Source organism: Bufo bufo, chromosome 1 (assembly GCF_905171765.1).
Source record: "Bufo bufo chromosome 1, aBufBuf1.1, whole genome shotgun sequence".
Taxonomy (NCBI): Eukaryota; Metazoa; Chordata; class Amphibia; order Anura; family Bufonidae; genus Bufo; species Bufo bufo.
Window position 1 is genome coordinate 328940092 of NC_053389.1, and position 17335 is coordinate 328957426.

Here is a 17335-nt window from a genome sequence, read left to right on the forward strand (position 1 = left end):
ACACCCAGAGTGGGGGGACATTCTGGGGGTTGAATACTAAACAGCCCATATGGGCACCATTAAAATGCTGTGCTTGAATACAAAGTCACAAATAATATATTTACAATTTTATCTTCTGTTAGTGATCCACAATTAAAGGGGAATTCTGTATACATTAAGTCATCCCCTATCCACAACGAACTATTAGAGAAGAGAACGGGAGCCCCGTAGAGTGCTAGGCTATCTCTGGAATTCCCATAGAAATGAATGGAGTGGCCACCCACATGTATGACTGGCCACTCCGTTCACTTCAGGGGAGCTGCAGTCGGTATGTTGCCCCTGTTCTGATGATCGTGAGGGTCCTAGCGGTAGGACCCCCACCAATTTAATAGTTATCCCCTATGCTGCGGATATAGGATAACTTAAAGGGGTTGTCTCACTTCAGTAAGTTGCATTTATCATGTAGAGGAAGTTAATACAAGCCACTTACTAATATATTGTTATATTCCTTTGCTGGCTGGATTAATTTTTCCCATCACATTATACACTTATTGTTTCCATGATTACAGACCACCCTGCAATCCATCAGTGGTGGTCGTGCTTGCACACTATAGGAAAAAGCTTCAGCTTCTCTGGTGGCCAGGACCATGGGAGCTCACATAGTCTAGTGCTTTTTCCTATAGTGTGCAAGCACGACTATCACTCATGGATTGCAGGGTGGTCTGTAACTATGGAAACGAGCAGTGTATAATGTGATAGAAAAGTGAATCCAGCCAGCAAAGGAAGCAATATGGATAATAATATATTAGTAAGTGCCTTGTATTAACTTTCTCTACATGATAAATGCCACTTGCTGAAGTGAGACAACCCCTTTATTTTAACTGGAATACCACTTCAATCCCACTAATTAGCATGTTTTTTTTCTCTAGGACCTAGCCAGTTTTACTTTACACCAGTTTGATAAATGACCCCAACTGTTCTGTGACATAATACTGTGTATGCTCTGTAATTATATCAGCTGTGAATATTCTTTACCTGAATGCCTTCATTAGAGTAACTTTGCTTAATGCAGTCTTTGACTCCTCTGTATTTTCTGTTATACAGACTGTCTGCTTGAAGACGACTCTTTATTACATCCATTGGAGTAGCAGTGCCCCAGGAAATAGCTCCTGAAAGTAGAGATTTAGTAACTGGTCATCAATGGCTTAAATTTGAATATAGATACAAAAGAAAGATAAGGCTACTTTCACACTAGCGTTTTTCTTTTCCGGCATAGATTTCCGTCCTAGGGGCTCTATACCGGAAAAGAACTGATCAGTTTTCTCCCCATGCATTCTATCTGGAGAAAAGAACTGATCAGTTTTCTCCCCATGCATTCTATCTGGAGAACAATCCGTTCAGGATGCATCAGGATGTCCTCAGTTCAGTCATTTTGACTGATCAGGCAAAAGACAAAACCGCAGCATGCTACGGTTTTATCTCTGGCCAAATAAACTAAAGACTTGCCTGAATGCCGGATCCGGCATTTTTTTCCATAGGAATGTATTAGTGTCGGATCCGGCATTCAAAATACCAGTACGCCGGATCCGTCCTTCCAGTCTGCACATGCGCAGACCGAAAAAAAGGTGAAAAAAATAAATGCCGGATCCGTTTTGCCGGATGACACCAGAAAGACGGATTCGGCATTTCAATGCGTTTTTCTGACTGATCAGGCATTTTTAAGACTGATCAGGATCCTGATTAGTCTTACAAATGCCATCAGTTGGCATACGTTTTGCCGGATCCGGCAGGCAGTTCCGGCGACGGAACTGCTTGCCGGATCACTCTGCCGCAAGTGTGAAAATAGCCTAAGCAGCACTCCAAGCCCCTTAGTGGATAAATCCATACTCAATGTTCAAGTCACCTAGTATGCTATGTGTAATGTGGTGCACGCGGTGAGGGGTCCTGGCTCGGGATCCCCTTAGAAACAGCAATGTAGAGAAATCCACAGCACTCGTCCAATTCAGTCAATGGTGTTTTATTTAGTATTTTATTTTATGTAAAAAAACACCATTGACTGAATTGGACGAGTGCTGAGGATTTCTCTACATTGCTGTTAAATTTAAATATAGTTACAAATGACTAAATGCACTGTGGGCACTATTATGGTGAAGTTTACCTAAAAAATCCCTTTATTTCTGTAAGATGTCTTAAGGCTACTTTCACCCTTGCGTTGTTAATTCCGGTATTGAGATCCGGCAGAGGATCTCATTACCAGAATTAAACAGATCCGTTTTGATTTTGATCAGGATGCATCCGTTCCGTTAGGATGCCGTTGTGTGAAATCAAAATGGAAAAAAACTGAACAGTCACTAAATATATTGAAAGTCAATGGGTGATTGATCCTTTTTTATTTATTTTTAATTTTTTTTTTTTTTTTAGGAGCCTTGACACAAAACTGCAGCTTGCAGAGGTTTTGTGTCCGGTCACAAAACAAAACGCTGCCAGAACAGACGACATCCTAAACAGATCTCTTTACATTCAGAATGCATGAGGACAAAACAGAAATGTTTTTTTAAAGTATTGAGGCCCTCTGCCGGATCTCAATACCAGAAAACAACAACGCAAGTGTGAAAGTAGCCTAAGACCATAATCAAGACATTGCACTGCTATTCACTGCTATTCGATTTACCATCTGACACAGACAGTGGAACACTACAAGCAATGTATTTCTGAGTCCATAATGTTTAGATGTCAAAGATGGATATTCATCATTGAGCTTAGTAATTTTATTTTATCAGCTTGTGTAACGTAATTAAGAGAATAACAGAAATAATTGTAGTTTAACCTCTTCAGGACCCTGCCATTTTTCCCTTTAAAGGGGTTCTGCATTTTGTTTTAACTGATGATCTATCCTCTGGCTAGATCATCAGTATCTGATCGGTGGTGGTCTGACACCCGGGACCCCTGCCGATCAGCTGTTTGAGAAGGCACAGGTGCCCCTGTGAGCGCCACGTCCTTCTCACTGTTTACCACTGGCCCAGTGACGTCATGACTAGTATCAACTAGCGTGGGCGGGGCTAAGCTCTGTTCACTTGAATGGAGCTTAGCCCCGCCCACGCTAGTTGATACTAGTCGTGACGTCAGTGGGCCGGCGGTAAACAGTGAGAAGGCCGCGGCACTACTGGAGCGCCGCTGCCTTCTCAAACAGCTGATCGGCGGGGGTCCTGGGTGTCGGACCACCACCGATCAGATACTGATGATCTATCCAGAGGATAGATCATCAGTTAAAACAAAGTGCAGAACCCCTTTAAGGATCAGGCCATTTTATGCAAATCTGACCAGTGTCACTTTATGTGGTGATAACTTTAAAACGCTTTTATTTATCCAGGCCATGTTTTCTCGTCACATATTGTACTTCATGACAGTGGTAAAATTGAGTCAAATAAATTTATTTTTATTTATTAAAAAAATGCCAAAATTTCCAGAAATTTGGAAAAATTTCCAAATTTCTATTTCTCTACTTTTATAATAGATAGTAATACCTCCAAAAATAGTTATTACTTTACATTCCCCATATGTCTACTTCATGTTTGGATCATTTTGTGAATGCTATTTTATTTTTTGGGGACGTTAGAAGGCCTAGAAGTTTAGAAGCAAATCTTGAAAGTTTTTCAGAAAATTTTCAAAACCCACTTTTTAAGAACCAGTTCAGGTTTGCAATCACTTTGTGAGGCTTACATATTAGAAACCACCCAAAAATGATCCCATTTTATAAACTACACCCCACTGATTTTACTAACTTTGTTAAACTTTAGGTGTTCCACAAGAGTTCATGGAAAATGGGGATGAAATTTCAGAATTTCACTTTTTTGGCAGATTTTCCATTTTAATCAATTTTTTTACAATAACAAAGTAAGGGTTAACAGCCAAACAAAACTCAGTATTTATTGCCCTGATTCTATAGTTTACAGAAACACCCTATATGTGGTCGTAAACTGTTGTACGGGCACACGGTATTGCGCAGAAGGAAAGGAACGCCATATGGTTTTTGGAAAGCAGATTTCACTGGGATAATTTTAAGCTGCCATGTCACATTTGAAGGCCCCTGATGCACCCCTAGAGTAGAAACTCCAAAAAAGTGACCCCGTTTTACAAACTACACCCCTCAAGCTATACAAAACAGATTTTACAAACTTTGTTAACCCTTTAGGTGTTCTACAAGAATTAATGGAAAATAGAGATAACATTTCAAAAATTCACTTTTTTGGCAGATTTTCCATTTTAATCCATTTTTTCCAGTTACAAAGCAAGGGTTAACAGCCAAACAAAACTCAATATTTATGGCCCTGATTCTGTAGTTTACAGAAACACCCCATATGTGGTCGTAATCTGCTGTACGGGCACACGTCATTGCACATGGGAAAGAAATGCCATATGGTTTTTGGGAGGCAGATTTTGCTGGACTGGTTTTTTACCCCATGTCCCATTTGAAGCCCCCCTGATGCACCCCTAAAGTAGAAACTCCAAAAATGTGACCCCATTTTGGAAACTACGGGATAAGGTGGCAGTTTTGTTGGTACTATTTTAGGATACATATGATTTTTGGTTGCTCTATATTACACTTTTTGTTTGTTTTACATAATAAATAATAAATCCTTTTTGAAAAAAAAATGTTTTTTTTAGTGTCTCCACATTCTGAAAGCCCTTTTTTTTTTTGTGCGACTGTCTTGTGTAGGGACTCTTTTTTAGGGATGAAATGACAGTTTGATTGGTACTATTTTAAGGTGTATATGACTTTTTGATCACTTGCTATTACACTTTTTGTGATGTAAGGTAACAAAAATGGCTTTTTTGACACTTTTTTTTTTTTTTACGATGTTTACCTGAGGGGTTAGGTCATGTGATATTTTTATAGAGCAGGTTCTTACGGACGCGGAGATACCTAATATGTCAACTTTTTTTTATTTATGTAAGTTTTACACAATAATATAATCATGTTTTAGTGTCTCCATATTCTGAGAGCCATAGTTTTTTCAGTTTTTGGTCGATTGTTTTAGGTAGGGCATCATTTTTTCGGGATGAGATGATGGTTTGATTGGCACAATTTTTTTTTTGATCGCTTGCTATTACACTTTTTGTGATCTAAGGTGACAAAAAAATAGCTTTTTTGACACTTTTTAATTTTCTTTTTACGTTGTTCACCTGAGGGGTTAGGTCATGTGGTATTTCTATAGAACAGGTTGTTACGGATGCGGTGATACCTAATATGCATGCTTTTTTAAATATAATTAAGGCCGAATGCACACGGCCGTGTTCCGCGGCCGAGAGCGGTCCGTGGTATGCCGGGCTGGATTCCTGTTCAGAGCATGAGTGCACGGCGTCATTGGTTGCTATGACACCGTGCGCTTCATGCCGCCGCCGCACTACAGTAATACACTATACGAGTGTATTACTGTCGTGCAGCGGCAACAGGAAGCGCACGGCGTCATAGCAACCAATGACGCCGTGCGCTCCTGCTCTGAACAGGAATCCAGCCCGGCATACCACGGACCGCTCTCGGCCGCGGAACACGGCCGTGTGCCTTCGACCTAAAGCTGAGTTCACACTTACGTTATTTGATCAGTTATTTCCATCAGTTATTGTGAACCAAAACCAGGTGCTGGTCAAATACAAAGAACAGGTGCAGATCTTTTCATTACACCTTATCTCTGAATAGGCTTGACTACTGGCTTTGGCTCACAATAAATGTATAGTATATACAGCAGTGTACTGTTATGTGAGGTACGCGGTATAATATATGCAGTGTGTACAGGTATATAGTATATTCCCTAGTGTTCTGATATGTGAGGTACAGTGTATAATATATGCAGTGTGTATAGGTATATAGTATATACAGCAGTGTATTGACAGTTCGTACCTCACATATCAGTACACTGCTGAATATACTATACACTCACCTAAAGAATTATTAGGAACTCCTGTTCTATTTCTCATTAATGCAATTATCTAGTCAACCAATCACATGGCAGTTGCTTCAATGCATTTAGGGGTGTGCTCCTGGTCAAGACAATCTCCTGAACTCCAAACTGAATGTCAGAATGGGAAAGAAAGGTGATTTAAGCAATTTTGAGCGTGGCATGGTTGTTGGTGCCAGACGGGCCGGTCTGAGTATTTCACAATCTGCTCAGTTACTGGGATTTTCACGCACAACCATTTCTAGGGTTTACAAAGAATGGTGTGAAAAGGGAAAAACATCCAGTATGCGGCAGTCCTGTGGGCAAAAATGCCTTGTGGATGCTAGAGGTCAGAGGAGAATGGGCCGACTGATTCAAGCTGATAGAAGAGCAACGTTGACTGAAATAACCACTCGTTACAACCGAGGTATGCAGCAAAGCATTTGTGAAGCCACAACATGCACAACCTTGAGGCGAATGGGCTACAACAGCAGAAGACCCCACCGGGTACCACTCATCTCCACTACAAATAGGAAAAAGAGGCTACAATTTGCACGAGCTCACCAAAATTGGACTGTTGAAGACTGGAAAAATGTTGCCTGGTCTGATGAGTCTCGATTTCTGTTGAGACATTCAAATGGTAGAGTCCGAATTTGGCGTAAACAGAATGAGAACATGTATCCATCCTCTGATGGCTACTTCCAGCAGGATAATGCACCATGTCACAAAGCTCGAATCATTTCAAATTGGTTTCTTGAACATAACAATGAGTTCACTGTACTAAAATGGCCCCCACAGTCACCAGATCTCAACCCAATAGAGCATCTTTGGGATGTGGTGGAACGGGAGCTTCGTGCCCTGGATGTGCATCCCTCAAATCTCCATCAACTGCAAGATGCTATCCTATCAATATGGGCCAACATTTCTAAAGAATGCTATCAGCACCTTGTTGAATCAATGCCACGTAGAATTAAGGCAGTTCTGAAGGCAAAAGGGGGTCCAACACCGCATTAGTATGGTGTTCCTAATAATTCTTTAGGTGAGTGTATATCTGTACATATTGCATCTATAATACTGTGTAATATATGCAGTGTGTGTGTACAGTCGTGGCCAAAAGTTTTGAGAATGACACAAATATTTTCACAAAGTTTGCTGCTAAACTGCTTTTAGATCTTTGTTTCAGTTGTTTCTGTGATGTAGTGAAATATAATTACATGCACTTCATACGTTTCAAAGGCTTTTATCGACAATTACATGACATTTATGCAAAGAGTCAGTATTTGCAGTGTTGGCCCTTCTTTTTCAGGACCTCTGCAATTCGACTGGGCATGCTCTCAATCAACTTCTGGGCCAATTCCTGACTGATAGCAACCCATTCTTTCATAATCACTTCTTGGAGTTTGTCAGAATTAGTTGGTTTTTGTTTGTCCACCCGCCTCTTGAGGATTGACCACAAGTTCTCAATGGGATTAAGATCTGGGGAGTTTCCAGGCCATGGACCCAAAATGTCAACGTTTTGGTCCCCGAGCCACTTAGTTATCACTTTTGCCTTATGGCACGGTGCTCCATCGTACTGGAAAATGCATTGTTCTTCACCAAACTGTTGTTGGATTGTTGGAAGAAGTTGCTGTTGGAGGGTGTTTTGGTACCATTCTTTATTCATGGCTGTGTTTTTGGGAAAAATTGTGAGTGAGCCCGCTCTCTTGGATGAGAAGCAACCCCACACATGAATGGTCTCAGGATGCTTTACTGTTGGCATGACATAGGACTGATGGTAGCGCTCACCTTTTCTTCTCCGGACAAGCCTTTTTCCAGATGCCCCAAACAATCGGAAAGAGGCTTCATCAGAGAATATGACTTTGCCCCAGTCCTCAGCAGTCCATTCACCATACTTTCTGCAGAAGATCAATCTGTCCCTGATGGGTTTTTTTGGAGAGAAGTGGCTTCTTTGCTGCCCTTCTTGAGACCAGGCCATGTGGAATTATATACATAACAAACAAGTGTGAAACAACTGAAAATATGTCATATTCTAGGTTCTTCAAAGTAGCCACCTTTTGCTTTGATTACTGCTTTGCACACTCTTGGCATTCTCTTGATGAGCTTCAAGAGGTAGTCCCCTGAAATGGTCTTCTAACAGTCATGAAGGAGTTCCCAGAGATGCTTAGCACTTGTTGGCCCTTTTGCCTTCACTCTGCGGTCCAGCTCACCCCAAACCATCTCGATTGGGTTCAGGTCCGGTGACTGTGGAGGCCAGGTCATCTGGCGCAGCACCCCATCACTCTTCTTCATGGTCAAATAGCCCTTACTTTCAAAGTTTTCCCAATTTTTCGGCTGACTGACTGACCTTCATTTCTTAAAGTAATGATGGCCACTCTTTTTTCTTTACTTAGCTGCTTTTTTCTTGCCATAATACAAATTCTAACAGTCTATTCAGTAGGACTATCAGCTGTGTATCCACCTGACTTCTCCTCAATGCAACTGATGGTCCCAACCCCATTTATAAGGCAAGAAATCCCACTTATTAAACCTCACAGGGCACACCTGTGAAGTGAAAACCATTTCAGGGGACTACCTCTTGAAGCTCATCAAGAGAATGCCAAGAGTGTGCAAAGCAGTAATCAAAGCAAAAGATGGCTACTTTGAAGAACCTAGAATATGACATATTTTCAGTTGTTTCACACTTGTTTGTTATGTATATAACTCCACATGTGTTAATTCATAGTTTTGATGCCTTCAGTGTGAATCTACAATTTTCATAGTCATGAAAATAAAGAAAACTCTTTGAATGAGAAGGTGTGTCCAAACTTTTGGTCTGTACTGCATATATATATATATATATATATATATATATTATACTATACAGAGCAGTGTATTGATGTGAGACATACAAGGTATAATACTGTAGATGCAGTGTTTACAGAAATATGTGGTCAGTTATACATTATGGTCACTGTGTGTGTCAGCTACATGAGGTAGTGGTCACTTCAACTGTGTGAAGTACTATACATGAGTGAGCAATGAGTAAAAACAGGGCGGGGGGGGGGTAAATGATGAGAAGTGGAGGACCTCCTCTTACCACTCCATTCCAGTCTGTATGGATCAATGCAGAGCTGCTTGTGAACTTCTAATACTTGCTGTTAGGGGTTGAAGGACCTGTGATGATGTCATCACAGGTCCTGGCAGCTGTACCTTTCAAACCTAGGAACTACACCATTTTTGTGCAGTTCCTTTGCTAGATTCTGCAGGACCTGTGATATTGAAGATGATGTCATCACAGGTCCTGGCAGATGCACTGTTCTAACCTGGGAACTACACTTTACACTGTGCAGCTCCCTTACAGGACCTGTGATAACATCATCAAAGGTCCTTTAGATTCAGAAAGATAGACAGGAGCAGGGCCTCTCCTCCACTTCGGGCCCCCCTTTCTCACGGGCCCCATAGCAGCTGCGTGGTCTGCCTATATGGTAGGTATGCCACTGGATGCCGCCCGTGTGCATTCTGCAATTTGCGGAACAGAATGGGTGACCCATTATAGAAGTGCCTATTCTTGTCCGCAAAATTGACAAGAATAGGGCACACATGTTCTATCTTTTTTGTGGCCCCATTAAAATGAATGGGTCTGTGGCACCGGACGGGGTTAAAAGCAGAGTGTGCTTGGCGTGCACACTGACCTGCATTCCCTGGACTTTGTGTGGCTGTCATGGCCCATAAACAGGTAGGAACTAGTGTTAGGGACCACTCAATAGAGGCGACCTTGACGTGGTGAGTGGCTTATTACGCTTTGGCCAAAATGTACACCAATGCCTCATCCAGCATGGAGGTAGGGCAGAATGCTGGATGCAGAGTGCGATTACATTTGTATTTTCCGTTTGTATATGTATTTCGCCATAGTGATGTGCACCTACATACAGGTTGTGCTGACCCAATCCCCCACATTTTTTCTTTGTAGTATATATTGGAGGCGTGGCGATCTCCTTGGAGTCATGCACACCTGACCAGTCAATCTGTTCTGGAGGCTGGTTTTAAAGTCAGTATAAAACTGAGTCTGCTTATATAGAACCTACCAGTAGCCATTTTGGCTCCAGGAGAAGTATATGGTGGGCTCAGCATGCATGTTGGTACTTGCATCCCTGGATCCGATGAAAGCTGTAATGGCACTGGACGGGCTTAAAAGCAGAGTGTGCTTGGCGTGCACACTGACCTACATTCCCTGGACTTTGTGTGGCTGTCATGGCCCATAAACAGGTAGGAACTAGTGTTAGGGACCACTCAATAGAGGCGACCTTGACGTGGTGAGTGGCTTATTACGCTTTGGCCAAAATGTACACCCATGCCTCATCCAGAATGGAGGCAGGGCAGAATGCTGGATGCAGAGTGCGATCACATTTGTATTTTCCGTTTGTATATGTATTTCGCCATAGTGATGTGCACCTACATACAGGTTGTGCTGACCCAATCCCCCACATTTTTTCTTTGTAGTATACCTGTTTATGCCAAATAATGATTGAGGGCTGGCATATACCTTCTTCCACTAAATACTGATTGAGGGGTGCTATTGCTATATACCTTCTTCCACCAAATACTAATTTAGGGCTGCAATACACCTGCTTCCACAAAATACTGATTGAGGGGTGCCATATTCCTGTTTCCGCCAAATACTGATTGAGGGGTGTTATATACCTTCTTCCACAAAATACTGATTGAGGGGTGCCATATACCTGTTTCTGCCAAAAACTGATTGAGGGGTGCTATATACCTCTTTCCGCTAAATACTGATTGAGGGGTGCCATATCCCCTCTTCCACTGAATACTGATTGAAGGGTGCTATTACTATATACCTTCTTCCACAAATACTGCTCACCTCTACGGACTTAGGCAGAGGGTCATTTAGAAAAAGACATGCAGAGGAAGAGGCAGACCATTCCGCAGGGATAGTAGGGGTCGGGCAGGTGCGCAAAGCAGTAGCCTAAGTGGGAAGTTGGAGAAGGCGCGTGCGATTACGTCAAAAGGTGCACCCGAGTTGGTTGAGTTGCTCACTCAGCTTTCCGCTTCTGCACCCTCCTCATCCTCTGTATCTGCACCCTCCTCACTTTCTGCTGTGTGAACCCCCAAATACACCACCACCGTAGCCCCTCCACTCGAGTCAGAGGAATTATTTTCCCATCCATTCCCAGACCTTACCGATGCGCAGCAATTCTTGGCATCGGATGAGGAAGAGTAGGTAGCAACGGTCCTCGCTGTTTCTGCCTTCTCTGAGATCTCTAATGTCAGTGGTGGTGAAGGTGACGATGATGACGTGTCGAAGGACGTCACGTGGGTGCCCATAAGAGAGGAAGAGGGGAATTCAGAGGGAGAAAGGAGAAGCAGATAGGGAGGAGAAGAAGGAGTGGCAGGCAGAACTCGCAGTGCGCAGAGGCAAAAAGCAGACTGCAAATGTATCTGGAGCGAGCCATCCACCATGCACAGTCACATCTTGCGCTCCCAGGACGCCAGCACATGGCTCCGCAGTGTGGGCTTTTTTTAACGTGTCAGCTGCTTATAATTCTGTTGCCATCTGCAGCCTGTGCTGTCAACACTTAAGTTGCGGTAAGCCCAACATTCACCTAGGGACGACCGCCTCCTATCACCGAGCCCAGTGGAAGCAACACCGTCAGAACCCACAAAGCCACACTCCTGGCGCTCCATGTCCTGCTTCTTCTCCTTCTCTTCTCTCCTCCCATTAGTCCTCCACTCCACCTTTCACCGTGCCTTTGTCGCGCACAAGGCAGGCTTCCGTGGCCCAAATGTTCGAGCGTAAAAAAATGATGACGCTGAGTAATCCTCTTGCCCAATGGCTGACCGCTGCCATATAAATTTGTGGACTTGGAGGCCTTTAGAAAATTTGTGGCTATTGGCACACCGCAATGGAAGATTCCTGGAAGGAAATATTTCTCCCAGAGGTGCATCCCTGAACTATATGGTCATGTTCAGCGGCAAGTGTCGGTGCCAAGATACATCTGACCACAGACATGTGGTGTAGCAAACAGGGGCAGGGAAGGTACATAACTTTTACTGCCCACTGGGTAAACCTTCTGATGGCCGTCAAGCATGTAACCCGTGGCACCCGTGTGGATTTGGTGTTACCGCCACGGATTGCATGCAGGCCTGCCTCTTCTTCTCCTCCTCCTACTCCATCCTCCATCTCCTCCTCAGCTGACTCCTCCTTTTCCACTGCTACCACCTCTTCCGCTGCACCCCACAAGCTCCCAAGAGCCTATTCGACGTGCCAGGTGAGACGTTGCCATGCTGCGCTGCGGCTGTTGTGCCTGGAAGCCAAAAGCCACACCGGTCCTGCACTCCTTTCAGCTCTGCGGTTACAGGCCGATTAGTGGCTAACCCCGCTCAATTTGACAGTTCGTAAAGTGGTGTGCGACAACGGTGCCAAGCTGCTGAGCACGCTGAAACTACAAAATTACATACGTGCCGTGCATGGCACATGTCCTGAACTTAGTTGTGCAGCGATTCATTGCCAAATACCTCGGGGTCCAAGACATCTTGCGTCAGGCCAGGAAAATCTCTGCCCATTTTAGAAGATCTTACACGGCCTTGGCTCGCCTTGCTGATGTTCAGCGGCGACACCACTTGCCCGTCAGACGTCTGATTTGTGACTGCTGACACGCTGAAACTCCACCTTGTATATACTTGATAGGGTGCTCCAGCAGAAACGTGCCGTTAACGACTACCAGTACGAACTCTGCGGCAGGACAGGTTCTGGGAAGCTTGTTTTTTTATTTTTAACCATGCCAGTGACTGCTCATGCGCGACACATGCAGACTTCTGCAGCCATTTGATGAGATCACCAAACTGGTCAGTCGCATCCAGTGGGCATCAGTGACATCGTACCTTAAGCCTTCTTTCTGGAGCATGCATTGCATTGTGTCATTGATCAAGCTGTCGAGGAGCAGGATCTGGAAGATGAGGAGGTCGCAATGCTGAATGAATTCCCAGGGGGGGCTTGTCACGGCGTGGTGTGGGAAAGGAACTCCACACCAAACACACAAGGGAGGGAGGAGGTACCAGGCCTGCAAACTGGGGAAATCCCAACCCGAGCCCTGACTGCTAAAAGAATGAACAGGCCCAGAGGGTAGGACTGTTTATCTGCAGCAACCTAAGCCTGTCTCACCTTAGAAGGCCCTGAAGATAGTGATTGGGCCACAGATGACCTGTTCCTTCCCAGCTGAAGGAACAAGAGTCTGCCTCAGATCTGGTACCAAGAGACAGGGAAATAATCACAATACAAAAAGGAAAGACACTTAACTCTGGGTATACGGAAAGCAGGAACTCAGCCGTGATCCAGACACCAAACAATCCACAATCAGAAAGAGCTATCAACCGCAAGGAGTGATGGGTAAAGCCAGACTAAGAAGGGAGTAGTAATGATCACATGATCTACACCTGAAAAGGAGGTGTGGACATCCCAGCAACACATAAACAAAGTTAAACCAAAAGAAGCTGTCAGATCACTGACGTGCAGCCAGTCTTTCAGATCTTCTACTACCTGTTACGCGTGCGACAGTACCCCCGTTCTACGGGTGGCCTCCGGACACCCAGGACCCACTTTATCTGGATAAGCTCTATGAAAAGCTTTCACCAGATGCTTAGCATTAACGTCGTCCGGTGGGACCCACATCCTCTCCTCCGGTCCGTAACCCTGCCAGTGCACGATATACTGGAGGGATCTACGGAGAACTCAGGAGACAATTATCCGGGCGATTTGAAATTCCAAATTATCATCCACCATCACAGGAGCGGGAGGCAAGGTGGACGGTTCAACAGGTTCAACATAACTCTTCAACAACGACTTATGGAACACAATATGAATTTTCAAAGCTTGGGGGAGCTCAAGACGAAAGGCTACTGGGTTAACAATATCAGTGATCTTATATGGACCAATAAACATTGGACCCAATTTCCAAGAAGGTATTTTCAACTTAATGTTTCTTGTGGACAGCCACACAGAATCACACACTGTCAGGTCTGGACCATTCATACTTCTCTTGCCAGCCATAAGTTCATACTTCTTGCCCATCTTTTCCAGATTAGTTTGAATTTTCCACCAAATAGCTGACAAAGAAGAAGAAAATCTTTCCTCTTCAAGTATTAAAATAGAAATCACAGTAGTTGCGAAGATTCCTTAAATTGCGTTTATTTTGTGATGTAGTGAAATGCGGTCACAATGTGTTAACGCGTTTTCGGCTACATTAGCCTTCATCAGACACTATGAAAAGAAGAATAACCAATGGTAACATGCACATGTGCAAAGTGTTTACATAAATATATACAAAAAAATTGTACCATGGACGACAAATAACATAAAGAAAACGGTATACAGATAGTTCATCCAGAGAACCATTAAATTATATAGAACTGCAATTTTGCAACTAGGACGTACCACACTGATTAACATTATACTTTTCTATATGGGAAGATGTACTGAGAGCAGGATCCCCAGGTAGATGTGATGTACATAGTCAAGGAAAAGACAATCACAGGGTGCCGAGTAAATATGATAAAACTATATGGATCTATGTGATCCCAGCATTGCAGAGACTAAACCTATACTAATTGGGAGGCAGGCATACAGGATAGCTACCAAGTAGGTAATAGATATAATCACATATATTCTTTGCAGTATACATTAAGATATAAACCTTGTCACCGATCAGAAGAACCTACCTGTGCCGCGGAGTAGTGAAGTAGAAAGACACACTCTTGGAGTAAGGTGCTGTCAGCACCAGTGGTTCTGTGTGTGCCCCTAGCAGTTGTCAGTTCTGCTTTACAAAGGTGCCGAGAAGCGCGCCTAAAGGGTAGGAGGGAATGGAAGGCTGGTGCACGTGAGACGCCGTGCGTTCCATTTGCCGGAAGTAGATTGGCTCCTGGAACTCATCGGGTCATGTGATTGCGTTCCACAGACCTGAAGTAGTTCGGTCGTGGAATGCTAATATCAAGAACAACACTGGGGACCAGGAAAAGAGGTGGAAAAGCAAGAGGAGGAGAAAAATAAGTGTGATAAGAGTCTGTATGTTGTTATATACCAGGTCAAAGGCATATGCAGATATAAAGGAAAGTCTGCTATATATTGTATATGGTCTTATAATCTATAGTGAATGTAATGAGTATATGAGGTATGAATAAATCAGGTATAAGGTAAACCATAGCATGGTCTGTGTGAATGTCTGTAGTGATGAAGTGTGTTAGATGAGTATAGTGTGTATATAGGTATTGTAGGTATGGATCTGAAGTATGTAATAGGTATATGTTACATGAGAAGGGAGGTCTGTATTATAGAAATAATGTTGGGTATGAATGAAACAAGTGTAATATGTATGAGGAATAAACAGATAAAGGATATAAGGAGCGGCACGTGGTCCTGGAGATGGGGTTCAGGAAGCCTGTCGAGAAAAGGGGAAACAAATTTGTATAGTGATAAGATCAAACATGGTCAATACAGTTTGCAACGGGAAGACACTATTGTATCATAATAAACACTGGATCTCATATTCCTTATTCATTCCTTTTGGATAGAGCGTAGAGGAGGCAACAGAATTAGGTACCTTAAGCTCAGAGAAGCCTATTGGATCCACACATTACATACGCTCTATCCAAAAGGAATGAATAAGGAATATGAGATCCAGTGTTTATTATGATACAATAGTGTCTTCCCGTTGCAAACTGTATTGACCATGTTTGATCTCATCACTATACTAATTTGTTTCCCCTTTTCTCGACAGGCTTCCTGAACCCCATCTCCAGGACCACGTGCCGCTCCTTATACAGTTGCAAGAAAAAGTATGTGAACCCTTTGGAATGATATGGATTTATGCACAAATTGGTCATAAAATGTGATCTGATCTTCATCTAAACCACAACAATAGACAATCACAGTCTGCTTAAACTAATAACACACAAAGAATTAAATGTTACCATGTTTTTATTAAACACACCATGTAAACATTCACAGTGCAGGTGGAAAAAGTATGTGAAACCTTGGATTTAAGAACTGGTTGAACCTCCATTGGCGGCAATAACTTCAACCAAACGTTTCCTGTAGTTGCAGATCAGACATGCACAACGGTCAGGAGTAATTCTTGACCATTCCTCTTTACAGAACTGTTTCAGTTCAGCAATATTCTTGGGATGTCTGGTGTGAATCGCTTTCTTGAGGTCCTGCCACAGCATCTCAATCGGGTTGAGGTCAGGACTCTGACTGGGCCACTCCAGAAGGCGTATTTTCTTCTGTTTAAGCCATTCTTTTGTTGATTTACTTCTATGCTTTGGGTCGTTGTCCTGTTGCAACACCCATCTTCTGTTGAGCTTCAGCTGGTGGACAGATGGTCCTAAGTTCTCCTGCAAAATGTCTTGATAAACTTAGGAATTCATTTTTCCTTTGATGATAGCAATCCGTCCAGGCCCTGACCCAGGAAAGTAGTCCCAAACCATGATGCCCCCGCCACCATACTTCACAGTTGGGATGAGGTTTTGATGTTGGTGTGCTGTGCCTCTTTTTCTCCACACATAGTGTTGTGTGTTTCTTCCAAACAACTCAACTTTGGTTTCATCTGTCCACAGAATATTTTGCCAGTACTGCTTTGGAACATCCAGGTGCTCTTGTGCAAACTGTTAACGTGCAGCAATTTTTTTTTTGGACAGCAGTGGCTTCCTTTGTGGTATCCTCCATTGAAATCCATTCTTGTTTAGTGTTTTACGTATCGTAGATTCGCTAACATGGATGTTAGCATATGCCAGAGACTTTTGTAAGTCTTTAGCTGACACTCTAGGATTCTTCTTCACCTCCTTAAGCAGTCTGCACTGTTCTCTTGCAGTCATCTTTACAGGTCGGCCACTCCTAGGGAGAGTAGCAGCAGTGCTGAACTTTCTCAATTTATAGACAATTTGGACTGATGAACAGCAAGGCTTTTGGAGATACTTTTATTACCCTTTCCAGCTTTATACAAGTCAACAATTCTTAATCATAGGTCTTCTGAAAGCTCTTTTGTGCGAGGCATCATTCACATCAGGCAATGCTTCTTGTGAAAAGCAAACCCAAAACTGGTGTGTGTTTTTATAGGGCAGGGCAGCTGTAACCAACACCTCCAATCTCATCTCATTGATTGGACTCCAGTTGGCTGACACCTCACTCCAATTAGCACTTGGAGATGTCATTAGTCTAGGGGTTCACATACTTTTTACACCTGCTCTGTGAATGTTTACATGGTGTGTTCAATAAAAACATGATAACATTTAATTCTTTGTGTGTTATTAGTTTAAGCAGACTGTGATTGTCTATTGTTGTGACTTAGATGAAGACCAGATCACATTTTATAACCAATTTGTGCAGAAATCCATATCATTCCAAGAGGTTCACATACTTTTTCTTGCAA

The 17335-nt window shown here is 43.1% G+C and overlaps 1 protein-coding gene across 2 annotated transcripts in view; it reads right to left on the bottom strand.

Moving 5' to 3' along the window:
* SLC25A48 (solute carrier family 25 member 48) overlaps window positions 1–17335 on the bottom strand; it is a 166886-nt gene that overhangs the window by 38957 nt on the left and 110594 nt on the right. For both annotated transcript variants that reach the window (XM_040442224.1, XM_040442215.1), the window contains one exon: window positions 1015–1148. In XM_040442224.1, coding sequence (XP_040298158.1) covers window positions 1015–1148 — 134 coding nt within the window. The remainder of the gene's footprint in view (window positions 1–1014; window positions 1149–17335) is intronic.